Source organism: Xiphophorus hellerii, chromosome 6 (genome assembly GCF_003331165.1).
Source record: "Xiphophorus hellerii strain 12219 chromosome 6, Xiphophorus_hellerii-4.1, whole genome shotgun sequence".
Taxonomy (NCBI): domain Eukaryota; kingdom Metazoa; phylum Chordata; class Actinopteri; order Cyprinodontiformes; family Poeciliidae; genus Xiphophorus; species Xiphophorus hellerii.
Genome location: NC_045677.1, coordinates 4,055,874 through 4,079,266, shown reverse-complemented (window position 1 = coordinate 4,079,266; position 23,393 = coordinate 4,055,874). Strand labels below are relative to the sequence as shown.

Here is a 23,393-nt window from a genome sequence, read left to right as displayed (position 1 = left end):
ACCTCTCTGCGAGCAGAGACAAATTTTGAGCGCGAGGGGAAAGGTTTGAGAGAGCACAGTGAATATTTGAAAGTCAGCAGAAGTTTTGAGCACAAGCATTACAAGTTTTGAGAAGAAAAACACAAAGTCCTGCTTTCAAACTGAAAATGTAAGCACAAGTTGTCCTTACATTTTCAGTTGTGCTGCACAACTATTAAAAGTTTTGAGAACAAAAGACATGAAATCTTGCTTTCAGACGGAAAATGTGTGCTCTCGAATGATGGCAGAAAGATTTCCCGAAAGATGAGGAAATGCATGTCAAAATTTAGAAATAAATCTCTGACATATTCTCTCTCTCATTTTTGTGGCATTTGTTAAATAAATGTTTTGTAATTCTCACCAATGCAAAACAGGAGAAATTTGGTCCGATTTCACTTCAGTGGGGAAAAAAAAGAAGAAGTATTCTTATTTGGTGTATGTAAACTTCTGCTTTCAACTGTAACCGAGTTCTAAGCCATGTTGTTAATGGAACCATTTTGTAAATTCTTGTCGATTCTGCACACGCTTAAAACGCGTAAATTGAATTTCAGAGCAAAATCTAATTAGGGAAGCATGTTTTTGTTTTTTTTTTATTCAACAGCACAATAAATGAATGTATAGTTTCTTAACAGACATGATCATATGAGGATGCATGATGCAAGTAATCCAAAGCTCTACGGGTTCTAGACGAGCGAGTATAGAAGAAACCCAAAATCTGGTCTCCTTTAAAACATGCAACGTATGGTTCTTCCAAAAACGTTTTGTGCTTACAGAGTTCCACTTCAGGGGGCAAGGAGAAGATGATGGTACATGAGAACTTGTCCGTCAGTCACTCCGTCCTCACCACTAATGGAGGAAGGCAGCTGGACTTGGTAGGAGCCTGGATAAGGTAACTCACTGCTGCCTCTTTTTTTGTTTGTTTGTTTGTTCTTTGTTTCTTTTCTTTTAGCGGTTACATACATGAGTTTGTCTACATTTCAAAAATACAAAAATATATATTACCTCTGTAGTTATTCAAGGAAAGCATTTGCACATGTAATAGCGTCTTGTTACCTTCATTCGGGCTGTACCTCACACGAGTAACGAGATCGTTTCTGTACATGAAATTCAAGTAAATGACGTCAGACGAGAAAATTGGGGGAGAGGTCCGGGGGAGGACTTCATGTCTGGGCAGTTCGTGCGCGACAACGTAGAGACGACAGGAGATGGTCGTTTAGAGGGAGAGGGGCTTCGGGATCGTGCTTCGCCATGATGGGCTTTGGCTTCCTGAGCAGCAGAAAAGGCCAAGAGGACGTCGTGTTGGAGACGAGGAGCTTCCTAAAAGCGTGGAGACCGACTGATCCACCGGGGGAAAGGAAATGAAAGGTTTGCAAGTAAGACATGGGCTGGTATCAGGTCGCCACGGTAATTATTGGCTAGAGCACTCAGGCAAACGTGTGGTTTTCCCGAGTAATCATGGTCCTTTTTAAAATCTCTTAAAAAGGACCTTTTAAGTCATTCAAAGGACTTTGAAACGACCTTATCCGACTTCTATTAAACATTTTTGTTAAAAATGTCTTTATGTCCTGACAGTATGACAGAAAATAATGGGGGAAAAAACTGTGGTCATAGTGTCATCTGCAGAAATAACTTGGTCAGAAACAACCAACCAGAGTCAGGAGGAGGATCTTAGTGATGTCAATCACACTCTTGTACACGCTGCTCACAACCTTCCCCCTTGCTCGCTGCTACTCTACAGCTGGCTAGCTGTAGAGTAAAAGCTAACTAGCAGCTAACCAGTGACGGTGAATAGTTTTCTGTAGCGGGAAGTTGTTTTTCCACCATTAGCACAGCTAGCCTACACGAGGGTGATTGACAGCACCAAGGCCCTGCTCCTGGCTCTGATTCGCTACCTGGAGAAAACAGAGGAGCTTCATTTTTTCAGATTACCTCTCTCATATTACACTGTTGCGACATAGTGACATGTTTTTAAAACATGCTGCAGCTTTAACATTTGAACATTTCTGTAACTTTTTTTAGGAGCGGCGCCTAACTCCACCCATGCCTACTTGAAAGCGTCAGAGAATGTCACCTTTCTTTCTAAATCGGAAGACAAAGAAACAGAATGAGGCACAATAACGCACATGGCTTCGGCGAAGAGGAAGAGAGAAACAAAAAGGGGCGGGGTTCCAAAGCGTTTCCTCCACACAGTTCGTTCTGCTGGGAGGAAGTAGGAGTAGACTTTAGTGTTCCGGGGAAACAGTTTTGCTTCTTCTACTCTCCCCCCCAGAGGCGAGCCGTCTGTCCGTCCTTCACCGTCACGGTTCTGAGTATCCTTAGGGAGCTTTCGTTCATTTTCTAGTATACAGTGCATGTTAGAGCCACAACTTGCATAGTGGAACAGAACATCAAGCTAAAGGAACATTACACACACTTTTTCTTTTTCTTCGTCCTATGTTTCAACGCTGGACAAAAAAAAAAAAAAAGAGAAGACTCTGATTGGAGCTAGGTGATGTGGGGGGGGTTTCCTCTAGCTCTGCTGGGTGGGTGTGACGGTAATACTGACAGACAAAACAAATACTGCAGAGATCAGTGCTATGTGTACACACAAAACATGGAATAGTAGTGACTGGGATTTTTTTAGGCTGATTAAAATAAGACTGCTCTGTAGTGGGGTTTTGAACACACACACACACACACAAATATATATATATATATATGGTACTTTGGCTCAGTAGAAAATTCTGTTATATAGAAATATGTGCACCAAATGCATATAAGCAAAGATATAGTGCTGTAGAAAACTCAAGTTACGCGGCGCGCTCGCCGACGAGTTCCGGGTTCAGTCTCGTAGTGTGCTGCAGGAAACGTGAAATTTTTCAGACCACAGATCGTTGAGTGTTGTTGACGGTTCCTCCGCGTCGTAAACCAAGAGGCGTTCTGTCCTTTTCGGGGGTCGGAGGTCGCCTTCATCAAAACAAGGTAGTAGAAAACGGTTCAGTCAGGTCGTCTTCAGGGAAAGCTCCGGCCGATGGTTGGAGATGTACGGGAAGGAATAAAAAGTAAGAAAATATTCTTTTGTGTCTGTATGTGTACATAATATATATATATAAAGATTGGCGCCGTTCAGGTCCTCTCCGCTCATTCTGTTCATATGAGAAACGTCACCGTTGTTTCTCAAAGTCATTATTAAGGGGAAAGAATATCTTGACTTGGATTAATAGATGCTTCTAGGCGTTTTGTCTTCAATGCAGACTTTTTTGGGTGGTTTTTTAAGCACCTTTGTTTTTGTCGTCTAGCTCGGCGGCAATAACCAGACCTTCACGTGGCTTTGGGAAGGAAACGGAGTCCTCTCAGTTCATGGCGTGCTGGCGGATGGTGTGGAAGATCCAGTCCATCTTGGTGGTCCAGCCGCCGTGATGGGCGTCGTTCATCTGCTTCATGAAGTAGTCGAGCGCCTCCTGCTCGGACTTGTCCAGGGCCAGGGTCTTCCTGATGTAGGCGATGTCGTCGAACGACTGCAGCTCTGGCATGCCCGAGCCCAGCATCATGGAGAACAGGTTGATGAAGAGGTTGGCGTGCTGCCGGATGGCCAGGTACGCCTTGTAGCACATCTCCTGGAATCTGAGAGGGTTGGTCAGCGGGGTGGGGGGTCGGGGTCACAATAAGCAATAAAACAATTAATCGCACAATAAAAGAGAATTGTATTTGTCTCCAGCAGATAAACATTCTCAAAATTAAAAGCTGGACTTTTCATTATTGTTTCAGTTTGATATTGTGCTGCTGGAAAAAAAAAGGCTAAATGTGCTTTTCATCTTTCCCAGAGCTGCCGATAAATTCCCCCATGTCTGCGTCCCGGATCGTTCCCCTTCGGTCCACTCCAGCAGTCTCACCTTTCGAACTCTCTGGTTTTTGTACACTCTTGCGTTCCTTTGCTGATGACGATCAAGAAGTCCTGCGTGAGAACAAACGGGACCCGCTCTCTCTTGTACCCGAACTTCTTCTTTTTGTGGTCGAGGAAATGGCCGAAGTCGATGTGGAACAGCTGCGAACGCACATGCAGAAACGTTTGATTATTTAAAAAAAAGAAAAGAAAGAAAAAGGGAGTTTTTGACAAGTCAAGCAGAGGTCTTCCCACCTGTCCGTCATCTTTCACCATGATGTTGCTGTTGTGTCTGTCTCCAATGCCGAGGATGAAGGTGGCCACGCAGTAGCCGGCGCACGACCGGGTGAACAGATCGATGGCCTGGTCGTACCTAACGGAGGAAAAAACAAAACAACACAGAAATAATTGTTCAATTCAAACTGTTAATGTGTTTGTGCTGAAAAGTGGCTTGCAAAAGTATTCACACCAAATTAAAAAAATTTTTTCCAAGTTTGAATTTTAGGTGGCAGACCAACAGCAAGCAAAGTATTCCTCTGAAATTAAAGGAAAAATATGGTTTTCAAAATAAAATAAAAAATAAATAAATAAGATCAAAGTTGTGTCGCGTTAGCATCCTGCAAGTATAATGCTAAGGAAAAATAATTAAGAGAAAAAATTCATAATATTGTAAAAAAAAAAAAAAAGTCGTACGAGATTGACGACACAATATTAAGTCGTAATAATGTGAGAAAAAAATAAGCCGTACGACAAAAGTCCCAATATTATGAGAACAAAGTTGTGACTGTTTCTTAAAATATCAGAAAATATTTTCAAAAACTTGCTTTTTATTTCAATTGTTACAATTTTTTTTTTTTAGACTTTCCAAAAAATGTAACAGAAAATCTCATCAATCGATAAAATTGATTTGTAAGAGCAGAAACACGTGGAAGTGGCTGCTCAGCTGATCGAGTTGGGTCCGAAAGCAGACACACAGTGAGACATGGTGGTGGCAGCATCCTGCTGTGGGGATGCCTTTGTCTTCAGCTGGAACTAATGGGTAGCATGCCAGCCAGAGCTACAAGTCAGATCAACGCACATTCATGTGTTAAAACGGCCCAGTCAAAGCTCAGACCTAAATCCAATTAAGAATCTGTGCTAAATCTTGTTCAGTCAGATGGAAAGTGTGGATTTCCTTCACAGTGTGAACCACTTCCTGTTGCTCCGTCATAGAAAACCCAATAAGTTTGTGTGAAAAAAAAATAAAAAAATTATTCAAAGGGTGTGAATACTTCCTACATATCAAGTTTTCAAGCTGCTCACATTTCCCCCTTGTTCTTATCCTTGAGCCACTGGTGCAGAGCGTGGCTGTTGAACTGCAACGCCCCCTTCAGGCCTCCTTTGCACTGGATCTGCATGATGGTGTGAGAGTTCCTCACCACTTCGATCAACCCCACGCAGTCGCCGATAGACAGGCAGCCGTACGGCAGCATCCTGGGAGAAAAACACGGAAACGCGGACAGAGATGACGGGTTTGTTCACAGAACGGGAGGGGCCGACGAATCTGCTAGCATGTAAAAAAAAAAAAAAAAAAAGAAACAGGACTGAAAGCGTGCGCCCGAGTCTCCCGCTGTCATGAGGAAGTGAGCGGCCTACCTGAGATCAAGGCCCTGGTTCTGCCAGATGTTCTCCATTATCCTAATGATCTGCAGCGTCAGCATGTCCTGCCTCAGATCTGTGGAAGCATCGAGGTGAACAACTGAATATTAGCCGCTTTGATCAGCAGCTCTGCGCCGCTCTTTGTGGGAGCGGAGCCGTTAAAGTCAGGCCGATCTCACACGAGCCGCAGCCGAGTGTGAATCAGACACGCTTCTAAAAGAGCAGGGGAGATAGATATGTGTGTGTGTGTGTGGGCGTGTGTATGCGTGTGCGCGCCGTGACACACCCTGCAGGATTTAACTGGATGCTGCACTGAGGGAGAGAGAGCAAGAGAGGCAGGACTCACCGTCTCCATTTTTGAAGATGATTTCGTTGTTCTGGAAGAGGAGTTCGGACATCATGTCCGGGTTTTCCCAGTTCAGCCAGAGAGGTCGCTTTGCCGATGACATCATCCGACATTCCTCCAGGCTGAAACCAAAGAAAAAAGAAAAAAAAAGAAGAAGAAAAGAAAAATTTTTCAGAAAAAAGCAAGTAAAAAAAGCAGGTAGCTTTTCAGAACTATGTCTCTACTCATGAGTGCTGCAGCTGTAGGGCTGACTGGACGTCTGCATCCTCCAAGCAGTCGGTTCATTATGTTCCCAAATAACATAAATAATAATTACTTTTGAAACCGATTATTCTGACAATTAATCAGATGAAAAGTTTCCTCATTCTGCAGAGTTTTCATTTGACCACTTAACCTTATTTTATACAACATTAGAAACACATTAAAAAGGCACAAATATTTACATTTCTTTTTCAAATAAGAAAAACATTCTATTGCCCAACATGCAATCACATAGGATTCCTTTAGTGAACGCTTGATCATTTGAGGTAAAAAGTGGATCTGCTGCTAAAAAATTACATCCAACATGTTTTAAATTTTTACATTTTTTTTTTTTTTTTTTTACTGAATTTTAACCACGTGAAGCTAAAACTGTTCTAAGTAGAATATTTTTACAGACAAAGGTTGTTGTTTTTTTTTTTATCTCGAGTGCAAAGTGTTGATGTTTTGGGTAAACTGATTGATTACGATTGTTCCGATTAATCACAATAAATTCAAATTGATCAGAATTGATCCAAAAAAATTACAATTAATTTGATTAATCATGATTGATCCAATTAATCACAACTGATCCGGTTAATCAGATCAGTTGATCAGAGGTTAATTGGATTAATCACGATTAATTCAATTAACCTCCATTAATCCGATTAATCGTTTTGGCCCTAGACTGCAGACGGTGTTGTTTTGCTGTGAGAGGTCAGAGGGCGTACCGGAGGTTTCCCAGCTGATGTGCCGGGTTGAGCGGAGAGGTAAAGCTCTGTAGTGCATCCATGTAGTCAGGCCTCTTCATCTGCTCGACCAGAAACTTCATTTGGACCTTTTAGGAGATGAAAGACAAATCAGTCACTTCCATAACTCTGACGTAAGCGCTACACCTCAAACTCATCTGCAACATTTACCGTTTACAACACGTTGATGTTTTGTTTTTTTTGTATGAGAATGCACCCCCTGGTGGTCATATGTGAGAATTACAGCCACAGTGTTGATTGTAAGATTTTGATCTACAAATAATTCAAAATTTAACTACAGTCGACAGTTTCATGAAGTCAAAAATCTGAGTTTGGCTGCTGATCGGCATTCAGATTTATTTCACGATTAAAAGAGAGCGTTGCACACATCCTCTCCTGCTCCACAGCTCCACTTGGCTGGGACACAATCAGGACAATTCGCTTTGGCAGCCGCAGCTTGGAGTTTGGACACAAGTAACCACAGAAAGCGGAACGGTGTCACAGACACGGACATCCTAATTACAAGAGCTGACTTTCACAAGAAGATATGAGCAAAAGTGGAGGTAAGCTTAAATGCTGCAACAGCAGCTTATCTTGCGATTTCGCTCATGTGCATTTAAAAGCTGCGACTAGAGCTGTGCGATGTACTGAAAGCGCATTTCTTACAGCCATAAATATGTGCATAGCAGACATCCGAGCAAAAGTCCACACTGTAAAAACACAAAATCTTACCATGTTTTTTTTTTCTCAGTCTGGTTTCTAGAGAAAATGTTTTTGCACTCTTGAATTAAAAAAAAAAACTAACTTAAAAATAATTTTTCAGCAAAACACAGTAGCTTGTTTTAAGTAAATAATTCCTTAATATTTGAAAGTACTAGTTCCACTGGCAAATTATTTCATTTGTAACAAGATGTTCTTTTCATGTTATGAATGAAATAATCTGCCAGTGGAGTACTTTTTTAAAAATCTATATTAAAGAAGTATTGGCTACAATATGCTAGTATATCTTGCTGAAAAAGTACCTGTAAGTTAGTGTGTCTTATTGTAAGTGTACTAAGATGTCTGAGAAAGAAACTAGACAAATATAGTGTGTGACTTTGTATTTTTATTGTGAGTTTGTTGTAAAGCAACTGAACTCAACGCGTCACCAGATCAGATCATGAACATGGACGAAGCCCCGCTCAAGTTTAACAATCTCTAAATACATGCGACTTATGCTCCGGAGCATCTTGTGTATGTTTTTTCACTTCATGTCGCATTTTGTGACTGACTGGACTTACAGTCCGGAAAATGTGGTATATTGTTCTAGCAGTGGAATAATTGTTATCCATTTTAAATGTAAACAATTAGATTAGGGCTGGACAATGTACTGCAAGTATATCGGCACTTCGATATCATATCGCAAAGGACTGAGGAATTTGTTGGCCAATATATTTTACGATTTCCAAACCAAAGTTCTAGTTCTTAAACTAGTGGAGCTACTGGTGTATTGAAATGAGCTGCACTGGTGCAGAGTTATCAAATACATTCATAATTCACAACATTTATGCCTGTGTTTAAAAAAATAAGGACATTTTAAATGAATTCAGGCGGTCTATACTAAACATCAGATCGATGCATCGTGAGATCAAACTATCTAAAGTGGCCGTCGTTTCTACGTTAAACATATAAATATGATATTCATGTCTGTAAAAAGACTCTGTCCGTATTGTAGGTTTCAGTATTTTCTCCTATGTTTATTTGATAAGAGTGTTAATGAATAACAGTGAATCTGAAAATATGATTAAGTCCTATTTAGCAATACAAATCACACTTCTTTATGTGACGGGTGTCCTAAAGAAGCTCATAATAAATGGGAATGTTTTGCAAGCGCTGTATTTGTGTTTGTGGTTCTATAATTACTGTGGCATGTAGTCACAGCCATTATAAAAAAAATAAGTAATTAATGGTCTGAAATGTCACTTTTATCGTTATCGCAATAGCACCACAAAATATTGTGATAAAACTTTCAGTCCATATCTCCAATGCCAAGTCTCACAGCAGCAGAAGCTCAAACTACAGTGAAAATGCTAAGCATCAGAGTTGGAAGCACGGACTAGAAAGATGGAGAGAAAACCGACATATAATGCACTTGATATCGCAATATTTGCCAATATTATTGCATGATTTGTTTTAGAACATCATGCAGTCCAAAAACCTAATCTTGTCATACATCCTTGTTTTATATTTTTGTGTGAACAGCGTGAAAACCTGGTATTACCCCCACCTAGCCTTGAGTGTAGTGAGGCTAAGAATATTCAATGTTCAATACTCAATGAAAATTCAATACGCTAAAGCCTGCACAAATCTAATAATATTTACTGTTCCCATTCAAGAACCGTCTACCCTCCAGTTAGCGGAGATCTCAAACTCTCGTGGCATCTACGTCTCCAGATAGGTCCAGATGTTGCGGAGGTTGAACCCGCACCCTGCGTGGATGAAAGGGAAGCAGCTGCCGGCTGTCGGGTTACCTTCTGCGCCTCGTCTTTTTTCTCCTGCTTGAGCAGGTCGGTGAGATTGATGAGCTTCTCCATGGCCTCCACCTGCCGGCTCAGGTGCTTCAGATACATGCCGCACGCCCGGCAGTACGACTCCAGCAGAAGGCCGAAGCGCTGGCTCACCGTCTTGTTGTGCATCTCTGATCTTCACACACACAAGGAAAAAAAAAAGAAGGAAGTTTTAGGAGGTTAGGAGATGATGCTATCGTGTCCAGCGTGGAAATCATGGACGGATGATTTGGAAAACTGCCTTTGGATCGCTAGGTGACATACAAAAAACCAAATTTTGTCAAAATATTTGGCCCCAGATGTGAAAACTGGCAAACTTTAACTAGAGGGGGACGATAGTTTCATTATGATATTTTGTGGTATGATTATGATAATAAAGAAATGACCATAAGAACAATTTCTTACTTCTTTTTAAGGAAATGGTATGGCTGCAACTACGTGTCACAGCAATCGTAGCCCCACTTCCCTTGGAAAACTTTCCACTTTGTGGAGGCCAGTCACATTAAACTGCACAGTAACTGCATTAAATTATATTTTCAAGTTTATCAATATTTGTTAATACTCTACTGGAGAAAGTAGTACGAATAATACCGACAATACGGACAGTTTTTAATAGGAATTTATCATGGCAACAATAAATCAAAATTCCTATCATGACAAGAAATTTATCACAACAAACTGTAAATGATATGATTAGTAATACAAAATTGATTAAATAAAGAATGCAAAAATGAGTTATTTGCGATTTTTTTTTTGTTTTACCTGCTCAACAATAAACAAAAGTTTTATGAAATCTGTATATCAAAAATCTGAAACATAAAAAGGGATTCAGACTGTTGTCATATTAACAGAAAAACAAACGATTTCCAAAATTCTTTGGATCACCATTTGATGTGTATCTTTTTTTAACCATTGTTGACTTGTGGTCAGGAGGGCTGAACAAAATCATTTTAGAGGGCCACACTTTGGACACCCTGATTTAGCCCTTGACCCAGGAGTTATTGTGACAAACGATAATAATGTCGTTTTGAGACTACTTTCAACTAATATATTTATAACGGCATAACAATGCAAGTTTACCCTCTCAAAAACTAAAAAAGTTAAAGTTTGCACAGATCACTCCAAAACTGGACCTGGAAGACATTTAAAATATCCAAAACATAAACCACAGCAACCAAAACCACCAAATAAAGAGAAAATAAAAAGCTTTAATTCAGAGCTAACAAGCTCTGAATTAAATAATGTGTCGAACTCTTTGGATGACAGTACAAACTGCTACCGTAAAGACTCTGCAAACAAAATTACCCTTCGGAAATTACCGAGCTTGTTTTTATTTAGCGTGCGATTAATTGTTCACATACTTCCAGGCAGAAATGAACTCACTTTAAATGCCAGAAGAAGAAGTGTCCTATCCTCTGATTGGTCAAAGCCTTTTTCAGCAGGAAGCGTGCGAGCGGGTTGTCCAGGTACTGCTCATACTTCAGAACCTGGACACAGACGACGTGGAAAAACAACTTCAGCATCCTGCTCCTCGGCTCCTGGTGACGGCGACACGGCAGGGAACCGGTCCTCCTCAGCCTGACTCACCTGGACCAGCTGGATGAGGTACTGCGACAGTTTGTCGTCGGTTAGGTATTTCTCAAGGCACTTCACGGCGAACTCTCGGATCATGGGGTCGGGGAAGTTGCAGTCCAGCAACTCCATGGCTTGTTCTGGCTTAATGGCAGGCCAGTCTTTGAGAAGGCAATACATCTGGGATTACAAAGAAATAAAACAGTTTAAACTCAGCCTGTCTGAAATGTCTCCAGTCGGTCGGGTCTGTCCGCGTGTGAGAACATCCACTCACCTGCGCGACCTCGTCTCTGGAGTTCCACTTCACAGCCAGGAGGATCTTGGGAAGGATATCTGGGATGTTGATGCAGTAATGTCTGGAAGAAAAGAAGGTTTGAGGTTAGTCACACATGTGCAACTTGATGTATTTTCCATCACTTAAAAAAAAAAAAAAAAAAAAGCAGAGATTGTGGTTCATTTCCGAGTTGTAAGAGTCAGATTTTAGCCAGCTTTTACAACCGTAAATAAGTTGGGGTTTTTTTCACACACAAGTCAAAAATTAAAAACTGTCTAATTCCATTGAATAAGAAAGGCAACTAAACTCACATGAATGAATTTGTTCACGCGATAAGTCATTATAAAACACGACCTGCCACGATGGTCTAACCACTTCCTGTTCCCGCCTTTTTCCTGCTTTGTGCCAGTGGCAACATCTGGTTGCTGGTCATGTGATTTGTGTGATGCGAACAGTGTTTCCATTACAGTTTTGAGAAACGAGCCAATTTTGATACCACCTCCTTCTAGCGGCAAAAGTTTTTAACGGCAAAAGTTTTTTTCAAATTTGCAGTGTTTCTATTAAGCAAATTTATTTGTAAAAATACCTAATTATATTGTCAATGAAAACGCGCCGACTGAAAGTCGACAACAGCAGGTAACTTGACAAGGATATGGGGTGGAAGTACTAATATAAAACCAAACTAAAAGGAAACATAACAAGCACCATGTAGAAAGAGATAACATAAATGTGATATTGGTAAATATTAGGCATTGGCCATAAATATGTTCATATCAGTTGTCGATATCAGCCCACATGTTCAAATCGCTGCATCCCTAAAAGAAGGTGCTAACATTTCCCATGATGAACAGAACGGGTTTTTCCATCAGAATCTAATGCCTGAGGTCCAACTCCCTCAATGTGGAGAGCTGCCATGTTTCACTGAAAAACGCCTTTCGAAATGTACTGAAAATGGCTGCAGATTTCCACACCAAAGACCACTGGTGACCGATGAAAACTGGTTACCAGCCGATTTCTAGCATTTCAACGTAGAGCACAGACAGATAGATATACCTGTGACTCCACAGAAAGTCCTTCTCCTGCTCAGTGATCTCAGACAGAGGGTCCCGGTTACACACTTGGCGCAGCTGCTCATTATCGCTCTCAGTCAGGGGTTTGTCTCGTGCCAGCCTGTTGCTCTGCGGAAACCAGATGTCAAACACTTTAATACCCCAAACTCCTTCACCAACACGCTGAATCTACTGTACGGTCCTGCGTTTGCCAGCTTCTCCTGACGTTATTATCTTACCAAGCCGGGGTGTGAGTAATTAAAGCCGAGCTCCCGGGAAATGTTCCAGTTGGCGTGATCCTCGATCATGCTCATGTCGGGGAACTTGACTGGGCAGCTGAAGTGGTCGAACTCCAGCTCCAAGCAAGGGGTTTCCTGTGTGAGGGAGGGGGAAGGGGCTCAGTCAGGGAGTTCACTACAGTCAGGCAGGTGTCTGCGTCAACGCGTTACTCATTAAAGGGCAGCATTATGTGCTTTCCAGCCACATCATAAAATTTTATAGCACAATCAAGTAACTATGTTTCCTTAAGTTGTTATAAAAATGCTGTATGTATCAAATATAACTTAAAAGAAATTTGACTTCCTAATTTAACGCCTTGAAATTGGGCAACTGTCTCTTTAAGAAGCCCCTGCTCTTTCTCCTTCAGGAAGTCATCACAACATGGCTCCTCTATTAAACCTTTAACTACATTTTTATCAGCGTTGCACTGAGAAGTGGCTCATATAATCAGCTGAGCAGATGCTCAGTTGCACCAAGTGTTTGCTAATTGCTGCTGGCTAGTCTGAAGGAGCCGAGTGGAGGAATCTGTAATGCAGAAGCTCTGAAGCTTGGAAACTACAACTCAGAGGAGGAGCTTCTTTCTCAAAGGCGGGGCTAGGTCCACCAAGGTGTGTTTTACAGCTGAATGGTTGCTATGGGAGATTAAACAATTAAACAAACATCAAGGCAACACTCCAGGTATGTGTGTGATGAGTGAATAACATTACAACATGATGTAAAACTAAAAAAGGTAAATTTGTACATAATACTGCCCCTTTAAGGCCAGTTTTGAAAAACCATCCTCCGTCCCCCCATCGTATGAAATCCAGTCATCAGGCTCAAATGTAAGCAGCTGACACATGTCATAAAAGACATGAACAGATCACATTTATGCCCATCATTTCCATTTCTTTCAAAACAACCGCTACGGATAAGGTCAGAATTATAACTGTATCCACAGGCCAAAGAACCGTATCGCTAAGCGCTCACCTTGTTGGGGTTGGAGCCTGTGACACCGATGGGGTTGAGCAGATCCTCCAGGCCATGTGGGACAGGCCACAGGTTGAGAGCCATTTTCCCCGCTACCAGCGTGTGTGTGTAGTCAAACAGGTTGATGTTGCCCCAGGCCAGGGGACAATGTTCCTGCAGGAAAACGCCGATGACGAGATAAGTAGGAAAATGTTTCCAAACGGCTCTGACTCGGGGGCTACGGAGCACAATCCCCGTTTAAACGTTCAAACATTAAAACACTTCTCCTTTTATTGGCTTCTGATTGGAGCGAGATGGTCGGCTCTGAGGAGGAACAGATGTTAAACGTATAGAGCCTTTTGTCAAAACGTGTGTCTGAATGAAAAGCAGGCCGGCGAAACAGAGAGAGGTTGTTTAGGTGTTGCTTTCGAACGTCCTGACAGTAATTTATTGCAGTGAGACGGTGGAGGAGAAATGGAGAGCTGCAGATAACTGGCAGCGTATCTTTAGCTCCTTTCATTCCGCTGTGGAAAACTACAGCCCATCCAAAAACAAAGGCCTGTCTGAGCCGCTCCTTAAATTACGGAAAATCGATTCATGAATATGACTCTTCTTGTTTTCATCTAAAGAGGTTTACCCAGAACATAAATCCATATTTTATCTTTTCAAATTCCTTTTATATGCTAATATACACGTTCATTTCAGACATGCAGATATCTTTGCAAAAAAAATATTTATTTTCCTTGAACATTATATTAAATCCCAATCACAAACTTCCTTGAATTTTCTTGACGTTTTATTGCATGTAGCAGGCCAACAAAAAATAGTGAAGAATGTTGAGTGGAAGGAAAAATGTCACCTGGCTTTCAGGTTGTCATTTAGAAGACAATATCCCAATCTGTATGACATCCGAAACAGTTTAATGGCCGCTCTGAATCTGTGCAGCCCTGCTACACATGCAGCCAGCGCTACGACAGAGTGGTTTAGATCGAAGCACATTCCGGTGTTAGAACGGCCTAGTCAAAGTACGGATTTAAATGTGGTTCAAAATCTATGGCAGCACATGAAAGCTGATGTTTACACACATTCTCTGTGGATTCAGGACAGGTTTCAGATTTTTTTTTTTGCAAAGTTCTTTGTTGAATTCCCTTTTGCTGCGTGTCTAGATTTGAACTTCTACAGGCAAAGAACTGACTCCGGCAGTTGAATGCATGCCATGTTTTCAGATTTTTACTTCTTAAAAATAAAAAATTTCCTTAAAAATGAATTATTTTTCCTCCACTCGACAAGCTATTTCTCGATCGCATAAAGGCCCAGCAAAATGGCTAACTGGTAAACGGATGAAGTTTATTTAGACCACATTTGGCCAGCGGCTCAAGCAGACACGCACACATTCAGATCCATATTCTAAAACAATTGTTAACAACAATTCTTCGATCAAATCATTCATGACCAAGAAATCCCCAGGGTCAACGTTTCTGTGTGTTTCTCGGCTGACCTCTTTAGCTCCCTTCCTTCCTTTGACGGAGCAGATGGAGAGGCAGAGTCGAGCGGCTCTGGGGATTTCTGTGACGTACATGTCGTAGGTCAGCCACTCGTTCCACCTGAAATCGAAAGGAGACGTTCCCTCAACATCTACGATCCAATTACTACTTGCCATTCACAGCCGCCCTGCCGCCATAGAGCAACTCCGTTAAAAAGAGACCTGGAGATGTAGGCATCATTAATTTAGTGCAGCGCGCCACAGAAAAGGAAAGATAACGCAGAGAAACATTGAAAAATATCTCAAAATTTCTCATATTGTTTCTTTTTTTGCTCTCTGTGTTGGCTATGCTGCAGAAAGTCCCATTGCCATAGTAACTGACAGACAACAGTTCCCCGTATGTGTCAGGACTCAACACCAAAAAACATGCAAACATTTCCCTCTCAAAAACCGGAACATTCAGTCCGTTACACTTTTATGTTTTCATGCTTGATGTGTATTTTGCGATTATTAATAAGAGATCATCTGAACACAGCTGTGGTTGATTAACTAATTTAAACAGCTGCTCTACTGATGATCGGTCGGAGAGTTGGCGTTCGGGTCGCCTTTTTCTTTTAACTGAACCAAAACACAGAATTCTGCAGCACATCTACAAGTTAAAGTTGTCATAGTCAAGTTACCATAACTGACCTACTTCCTTCTCCATTGCTATTTTTCTTAATTAAAACCTTTTAAATGACTTAAGAAATGTGATACCTTTACACTTTGTTATCTAGTGTAAAGGTGTTGTAGTGTTGTAGAATCTTTCTTTGAAATATCCATTTAGCGTGTTTTGTTGAGACCTTGGCAGCTAGAACCAATGGTAGTCATTGTGGGCAAGCAGTTTTTTTCCCCTGTGAATGTGACATCAAGTTGCGAAGTCTCTATAATTGCGCAAATGGAATTACGAATATAAATTTGCTTAATGGAAATACGCCAATTTAAAAAATAAAAAAAAAAATCACATTTTTGATTAAAAAATATTTGCGTTAGGATAAGGTGGTTTTTCAGCCATATCAAAAATAGCGTATTTCGCTGGTCTGTGATTGAATCACAAGTCTTAATCAACAACAAGAGGTTACTACTGGCAGAAAAGACCAAGAACACGACAGGAAGTAGTTGGCATTGGCATGGCTTGTTTTTTAATGACTTACCACGTGAGCAAATTTAGTCACGTGTGATTTAAATTGCGTCTCTTTATTTAATAAAAGCGCCACAATTGTGAACTCGCTAATGTCAATAGCTGACATTCAATTGTGAATGTCAGCTATTGACATTAGCTGAATATTGACAAAGTTTTGTGCACGTTTGTAATGGAAACGTAGCTAACGCCGAAGCACGGCGCAGAATCCCAGAACATGAAGTGCTGTCGTTTACGCCTCCTTACCTGGGATTAGAGCAGGGAACGCGCTGAGTGTTGACGTTGTCACACAGCTGCTCCCCACCATGGTAGATCCCAGTCCTGACGTAGATCTACAGCAGGAAAGGAGAGAAATTTGAAGCAGGTAATAAACTAACCAAAACAGCTGAAACCAGAAGTTTACATACACTACATAAAAAGACAGATGGCCATTTTTTTTCCCTCGCTGTCTGACATGAAACTTTCCCCGTTTTAGCTTCACTGGGATTACCAAAAATGTTTTCTATCTGCTAAAAGAAGAGACAGATCAGCAGCTCTACCTTGTCTATGTCTCTGATGTTTACATTGACATAGGTAGCGCAGAGGATCCTGATCCTCAGCGTCCCGTTGATTGTCCAGAGACACTTGGTGGCCGTCTCGCCGTTCATGTAGGGCGTCGCCGTGGAGATCCGCCTGGCGTACGACGGCATGGTGAAGTTCTCCATGGGCAGCTGGGAATACAGGCTCTCTTTGGACATCAGCATCAGGTTGGGCATCCTTCCCAGCATGATGCAGCTGCGGATGTACTGTAGAGCACAGCGACAGGTGAAATGAAACTAATTCAAAGTTCCCACTCAGCCGTTAACAAGTGCTGAAAAGCGCAGAGCGGGATACCTTGTACTGACTCAGGGGGTATTTCTCCAGTAAGTACTCGTCGCAGCCGCAGACTTTGAGGATGTACTTCCCCTGGTACTCCTGGACGCACATCTTCAGCTGCTCCTGAGTGAGCAGCATGCTGCGCGTCTTCTTCCGGATGGCTTCGGCGATCACCTGCTCGGGCACGCAGTCGTGGTTGATCTTCAGGGTGTACTTCTGCTTGTCGTTGCTGGGAGAAACGATGACCCAGATCACCACGATAATCTGGCCTGAAGGACAGAAAAAAAGAACAGCAGAAGCCGTTCGGTAAAACGGGAATTTCCAGTGTTCTTTTTGAATTGTTATATTTTAGGATTTTGAAAACAATGAGGGTTTATCTATTTTCTAGACACATAATGCCATTTAATAGCACAATCAACTAACTATGTTACCTTCAGTTGCTATGGAAATGACACACATATCGAATATGACTTAACAGAAATTTGACTTTGAATCTGATGCCTAGAAATTGGCCTAGCTAACTGTCCAGAGTATGTTAACAGCTGGTGGCATCAACCATCCACCTGCTGAACACAGTAAAGATGTCTGCGCTCAACACTAACTTTTGTGTGACAGGAAAGTCCAGCAAGTAAAAAAAACTACATACAGTTACCATTCTAAGTCTTTTTTTCTTTTTTTTGCCAAAAGTGATTTTTTTCCCCTCAAGATATCTTTTGGCAAAAATCACTTAGGCCATCATTTTAAGGAAGGTGAAGATATACGAGATTAAACGGTCCTGTAAGACCTCTGATTGATGTATTTCAGCCCAACTTAAATTCATTTTTTAAAAAAAGTAAGACATTTAAAGGCCTTAATTTTAGGAACATAAATTTCAGACTGGTTCTGTGAGGCGGGAGTCCAGCTCCAAGGCAGAGCTGTGGGTAAACAGGCGGTGCTTTGTATGAACCAGAGCTAATGCACCCTGAATGGTTGCCATGGGAGATTCCAGGATTCCTCAAACATGCGTGAATGTAAGGCCATATTCCAGGAATGTTTTTTGATAAGGGAATAACAACATAATGTCATATAAACCTCAAAAAAGAGTTTGCATAATAATGCCCCTTTAAGAAGAATCACAGAGGACAACTGACATTAATACGCCAAAGATTTACAAAATTAATGAAACAACAAAGGACACTGGACGCAAGGCGTGTCCGACGTGTTGAATTCTCCAGGATGCAGTGACCGCTCGGTGGAGCGTCTCACCTTTATCTAGTTTATTGTAGATATGCCTGGGAAGCTCTGCGGACGATTCCACGTTAGGCGGGTAGACGTACAGCGCTCTGCTGTGGGAGCCGTTGCTGTCTCTGAGGTCCACGGCTTCTTTGCAAACATTTAAAATGTTCCTTCTGAAGTCCTGCACTTCGGAGTCCTTCACCAAATCAAACTCGCATATGGGCATTCCGATGGCGAAGCCTGCAGACAAACGGAGAACAGATCGCAATCGGATACATGCTCAACGGCCGCATGTTGCGCACCCCGGCAGCGCCGACGGGAGGCCCACCTATTTCTCTGTTGAGGATTTTCTCCTCTCTGTTGCCCACTGGCTCGATAACTTTGAGGAAAGCCTGGAAGAGCCTGAGATCGCACAGCCTCCTGGTCTCGTCGTAAAACTCCTCGCGCTCGGCCTCCTGCGTGACGCTGACGAAGATGTAGGAGCTCTCCTCCTGCAGCAGATGGTAGAGGGGGTACTTCCTGGCTTCCTTGAAGAGCTCGTGCTTGACCGTAATGAGCGTAGCCTCCCGGAGGCACTCCAACGTGAGGATCATGCCGTTTGGCAGCAGGCAATCCACTAGGATGCTGGGGGGCATCAAGTGCATCCCCCATAGTTCTCCGGAAGAGGGCCGCGGAGGCATGGCGGTCCCGGCGAATCCTGCCCGGCGATTTCCAGATGAGAGCTATCAGCTGACTGTGAGGCAAGGAAAAAAAAAAAAAAGAAAAGACAATTATGTAAGAAATCACAGAACGACGGCTGACCTTTTAAACACGGCAGATATTATACTAACATTTTCCCCAGATAATACACGTTCACCTCCGGGTATATTATTAACATTTTACCCCCCCCCAAAAAAACCTCAGAAATAGAGGAATAAAGGCGTACTGTTCGGAGAAATTCAATTCAAATTCAGAAATACTTTATTGATCCCAAAGGAAAATGAAATGTTCTTAATTTATCATATTAATTCAAGATCCTTCCTGGCTGAAGGCAGGTAGGATCTCCTGTAGTGGTCTGTATTACGGTGAGTTTGAAGAAGCCTCTGACTGAAGACACTCTGTTTTTCTATGACAGTCTTATAAAGAGGATTTTCAGAGTTGTTCTTAAATTTTCTTGATTTTAAGTAAATGAAAACCTTGTAGATGTAGGCAGGAATCAAACAGCTTTTTTTTTTTACCCATTACTTTCACTGAACCGATGTGAGTGTGCTGCATAGAAAGATAAGAAATCGTATGTTGGAATGAAAAATATTTAGGGCCGGGATTTTAATTCATTACATAGACTTTAATTAATTACGCAATTAATCTATTTTTTTTTTTTTTTTTAAACATACAAAAGTCCCAAGACTAGACCTTTGGGTGGTGGATGTGTTACAGTAAAATGTTCTGTCTGACCAGGTTCTTTCTGAAAGGAAAATGTTGGGTTTAGAAATGTTGGCAGCTTATTGGAGACCTCAGAGCTCAGATGAGTATCTTTCATTCTGCAGGGAATACACACAAAGCTGTTGTTCATGCTAACATGCCTAATTCATGCTAAGATGTTAAAATGTCCTCCTCTTTATTCATGTCATGTTTGTTTTGAGATAATCCTGTTTAACTGTGTAACGCAGACAGCCATTACATTTTTTTTTTCTTTTTACTTTTGGAAAGGTGCTGTGATGCGTAACCTTGGGCAACAAAAGATTGTTTTTACAACTGCGAGCAGCTGATTAGCATCTGAAAAGCTAAAAATAATACCTGAACTATGACCCCAAATCCCAGAGGAGTTGAAAAGGAAACTTTATGGATGCAGAGAGAGAAGCAGGAAGTTGAAAACTTCCCCTCCATCAATCATTAAAGAGGGGTGGCAAAAGCGAACCAGGTGGATTAGCATAGCTTGCTAACAACTGCAGGTGTTATCCATGACATGTTTCTGTGGAATATCATCTCTGCTGAGCTGTTAGCATGTCATGACAGTCACGAGGCAGTCATACAGCAACAGTCTGTAGTCAGAGGCCCTTTCAGATTCGTTGCGAAACCGACTGCTACTGGAAAACCTCCCTGTGTGCAGCTTCACCAGCCAAAACGACTCTCTGAAGATATTTTGAAGTTATCATTCAGTCATTTAATTTCCGTTTGGGATGAATAAAAGTACTGTTGAAGTGAACTGAATTCTCACAAACAAACGTGAGGGAAATGTACATTTTAAATACCTTCCAAGAAAAAAAAAATCTATTAGCTAAAACTGTTATATACGGTCTACAGTTTTGGAGATGAGAGACTGGCCACAAACTTTACGATTGGTGAATCTCTAATCCCAACGGTGACATACAGGATTCTGTTAATCTATGGAGGATATGGAAGATTACAGATATAATCTCAAACTAAAACTGGCAAAGATCCACTGTCTTCTGATGTTCTGGACCTTTGTCATTTTTGTCCTGAAAGCTATGAATATTGTGGTCGGAGGAGGTCATGTGACTTTGTTTACAGACTTACAAAACTTAAGAATAAATACTGCTTACATAATAACATCGCACATTTGTGTTAGTTTTGTCCATTTGATGAGTTGTTTTTTTTAAATTAAGTAAAGGAGTTATGAATCCCATAAAATATCCCAAACGGGTTTATCAAATGCTTTAAAGCTGCCTTATTATATATTGATCATCTACAGAGCGCTCCTTCTGTTTATTTAAGTCATTTAGATTTTGTTTCACCTAATTTAGCTGGCACCTGGGAGTAGATGACCTAACCCTGCCGATAACAAACTGCTGAAATGTTTTGGATATGTAAAACAGAACGCAGAATGGTTATGCGCGTTTACGCAAAAGCTCCGAAAAGTGCCCAGGAAAGTGGGTTTAAGGAACTTACAACAGCATGTAAACAAACTCAGTAGCTCCTGAAGCTCAGCTGCACGCTGGCCAGAGGCTAACACGGCTGCGGTTTAGCTTTGGCAGCTGGACGAAACGCTTTCTCCACTTCTGCCGTTTTCTTCCTTAAACTTTAGCTGGGTGTCGTTTCTCGGGGAGCTAGATGACCAGACTAGCCGAGCTCGCTAAGCAGATCAATGTCATTGGCAATATGACAACCTCGCCTCATACATGAGCTAATTTTAGTCTAACGTTAATATTTTTAATGTGCGCGAGCTCAAACTTGGCTGGGTGTGTGGGACTTTACAGTCGTTTGGGTGGACAGCGAAAGCGAACAAAATAAAGGAGAAACGAGGTAACAGTACCTGAGTTGGACTGCAAACTCAAACCGGTTAGCCGCGAAGCTAGTCAGCCAGCACCGTCATTAGCTGCGGCTAGCCCAGTTAATCCCATCCGTGCCCACTCGGGAAGTCTCACGCAGCGACGTTAATGTTATCCTCTGTCCATGTACACGACAACCGTGGAGCAGAAAGCCCCGGTCCTAGCTGCCGGTGATGTTAGCAGCATGTTGGAGCGATATTAATTGATCATACTTCATATTGTTCGTCATTGTGCTGTCCTGAAAACAAACTGTTCTGTTTCATAGCGCGCTATCTCCACACAGCTAGCCTGGACTGATGGGAATTTCGGCTCCTCTTTTTGAGATCCGGATCGTTCGGCTCAACTGTGCTGGAAGAGCCGACCCGTTCGGTGGATATTTCAACACCTGGTGTTGAAATATATTTTTGGGATGATGTTTGGAAACACCGTCAGGATCAAATTTATGTACCGTGATTTGACTTTAAAAACAAAATAGGACACGATGAACAAATTCCATGCTGTTTTTTTTTTTTTTTTTTTTAGATGATTGTGGAAGAAAGTGAATTAAACAAACAAACAAACAACTCATTTTACTGGTTGTTATGTTTTTGCTTACAGAAAACGTAAAGGACTAACAAAATCGTTGAGCTTATTGCTTAGTAAAAGATAATTTACTGACTATATGTGGACATTTATTTTTAAAAACATAACTTTAATCTCACAATCATTCAGTCTGACAGAGAGTGCTCATCCAGTGTCTATGTTTATTTTTTAATTCTAAAAAAATACATGTAAAAACAGTAACAAAATATTTCCGAATTAAATTATTAATTTAATCAATGTTCTGAACCAACCAAAACCATGAACACAAATGAGCCTCTGAATAAGTTTTATCACTTATGATTATCTACTCATATGGAGTATGTCTGCTTTGTGCATCTAGAGATGGAAGCTTTTGCCTGTTATTCTTTACCAAACGGTTCAATCTCTGTCTAAAGGCATGGCAATCAACAAGCATTTAAAAGATTCCTATTTGAATTTAGGTTTGGACTTGGATTAGGCCAATTTCACCCAATAAGAAGCTTTGATCTATACTGTAGAATCAAAGCTTATTGAGAAAGGAAAAAATAGATTTAATGAATATCACAGGTACGATTTAGTGTTATCGTCTTGTGGAAATTCAATGCAAAGCCGTTGAATTTTGTATTGAAATTGGATACTTTCTACCAAGACGATGCCTGATTATTGTTCTTGATTTGTTCTGGCCTACTACTGAGAGCATTTTAGTTTAGTTATCAGATCAGCCCCTCTCTGTCTAACACAGAGACATCAACCGCAGGAAAGACGGCAGCCAGCTTCTGTTGTTCAGACATGTGAACCGGGACAAAGACTCAGTTTGGTCACGAGTGGAAAATCACAATTTTCCAGCTGGAGCAGATGTTCCTCATGGGATGATGAGATAGGGGAAATCAACTCCCCCACCCCTTGTGCTTTTTTTATTTTGGTTTTTTGACAAAGGACAACACAACCGACATCTTTAAATAAATGTCAGCAAAAAACGAGAAAAGCATGAAAAAATATGTTGCCTCATGCAGTCTTATGCAAGGCCCAAAGCAAACCGACTCCTCCCTGAACCATGTGAGGGAACATGGTTTAAAGGGGCAGTATCATGTAAAATTGACTTTTTTGAGCTTTTCATCATGTTGTAATGTTATTCCCTCATCTAAAACATACTTGGAGTTTTTTGTTGATTCTTTCATGCATGTTTGAGAAATTCTTTACTCTCCATGGGAACCATTCAGCTGAAAAAAAAAAAAAAGACAAAAAACGCCTGGGTGGACCTAGCCCCGCCTTCAAGAGGCAGCTCCTCCTACAGAGCTGCAGTTTCCAAGTT

At 41.4% G+C, this 23,393-nt stretch overlaps 1 protein-coding gene across 2 annotated transcripts; it reads right to left on the bottom strand.

Moving 5' to 3' along the window:
* Positions 1-581: 581 nt before the first annotated feature.
* On the bottom strand, positions 582-21,839 carry LOC116721571 (phosphatidylinositol 4,5-bisphosphate 3-kinase catalytic subunit alpha isoform). Of its 2 annotated transcripts, XM_032565411.1 has the most exons (21): positions 21,505-21,839; positions 18,580-18,984; positions 18,282-18,491; positions 17,055-17,305; positions 16,721-16,966; positions 16,428-16,513; positions 15,017-15,122; positions 13,540-13,692; positions 12,531-12,665; positions 12,296-12,420; positions 11,243-11,324; positions 10,984-11,148; positions 10,780-10,883; positions 9,361-9,532; positions 6,833-6,939; positions 5,865-5,986; positions 5,516-5,594; positions 5,183-5,353; positions 4,136-4,253; positions 3,891-4,042; positions 3,351-3,621 (listed from the first exon to the last, which is right to left on the bottom strand). In XM_032565411.1, the coding sequence occupies exons 2-21, from the start codon at positions 18,929-18,931 to the stop codon at positions 3,351-3,353; spliced, it is 3,207 nt and encodes a 1,068-aa protein (XP_032421302.1). In that variant the 5' UTR covers positions 18,932-18,984; positions 21,505-21,839. The 2 variants fall into 2 exon arrangements, with proteins under 2 accessions (XP_032421303.1, XP_032421302.1); XM_032565412.1 differs by lacking the exon at positions 21,505-21,839 and having other exon boundaries at positions 582-3,621; positions 18,580-18,931.
* Between the last annotated feature and the right edge of the window lie 1,554 nt (positions 21,840-23,393).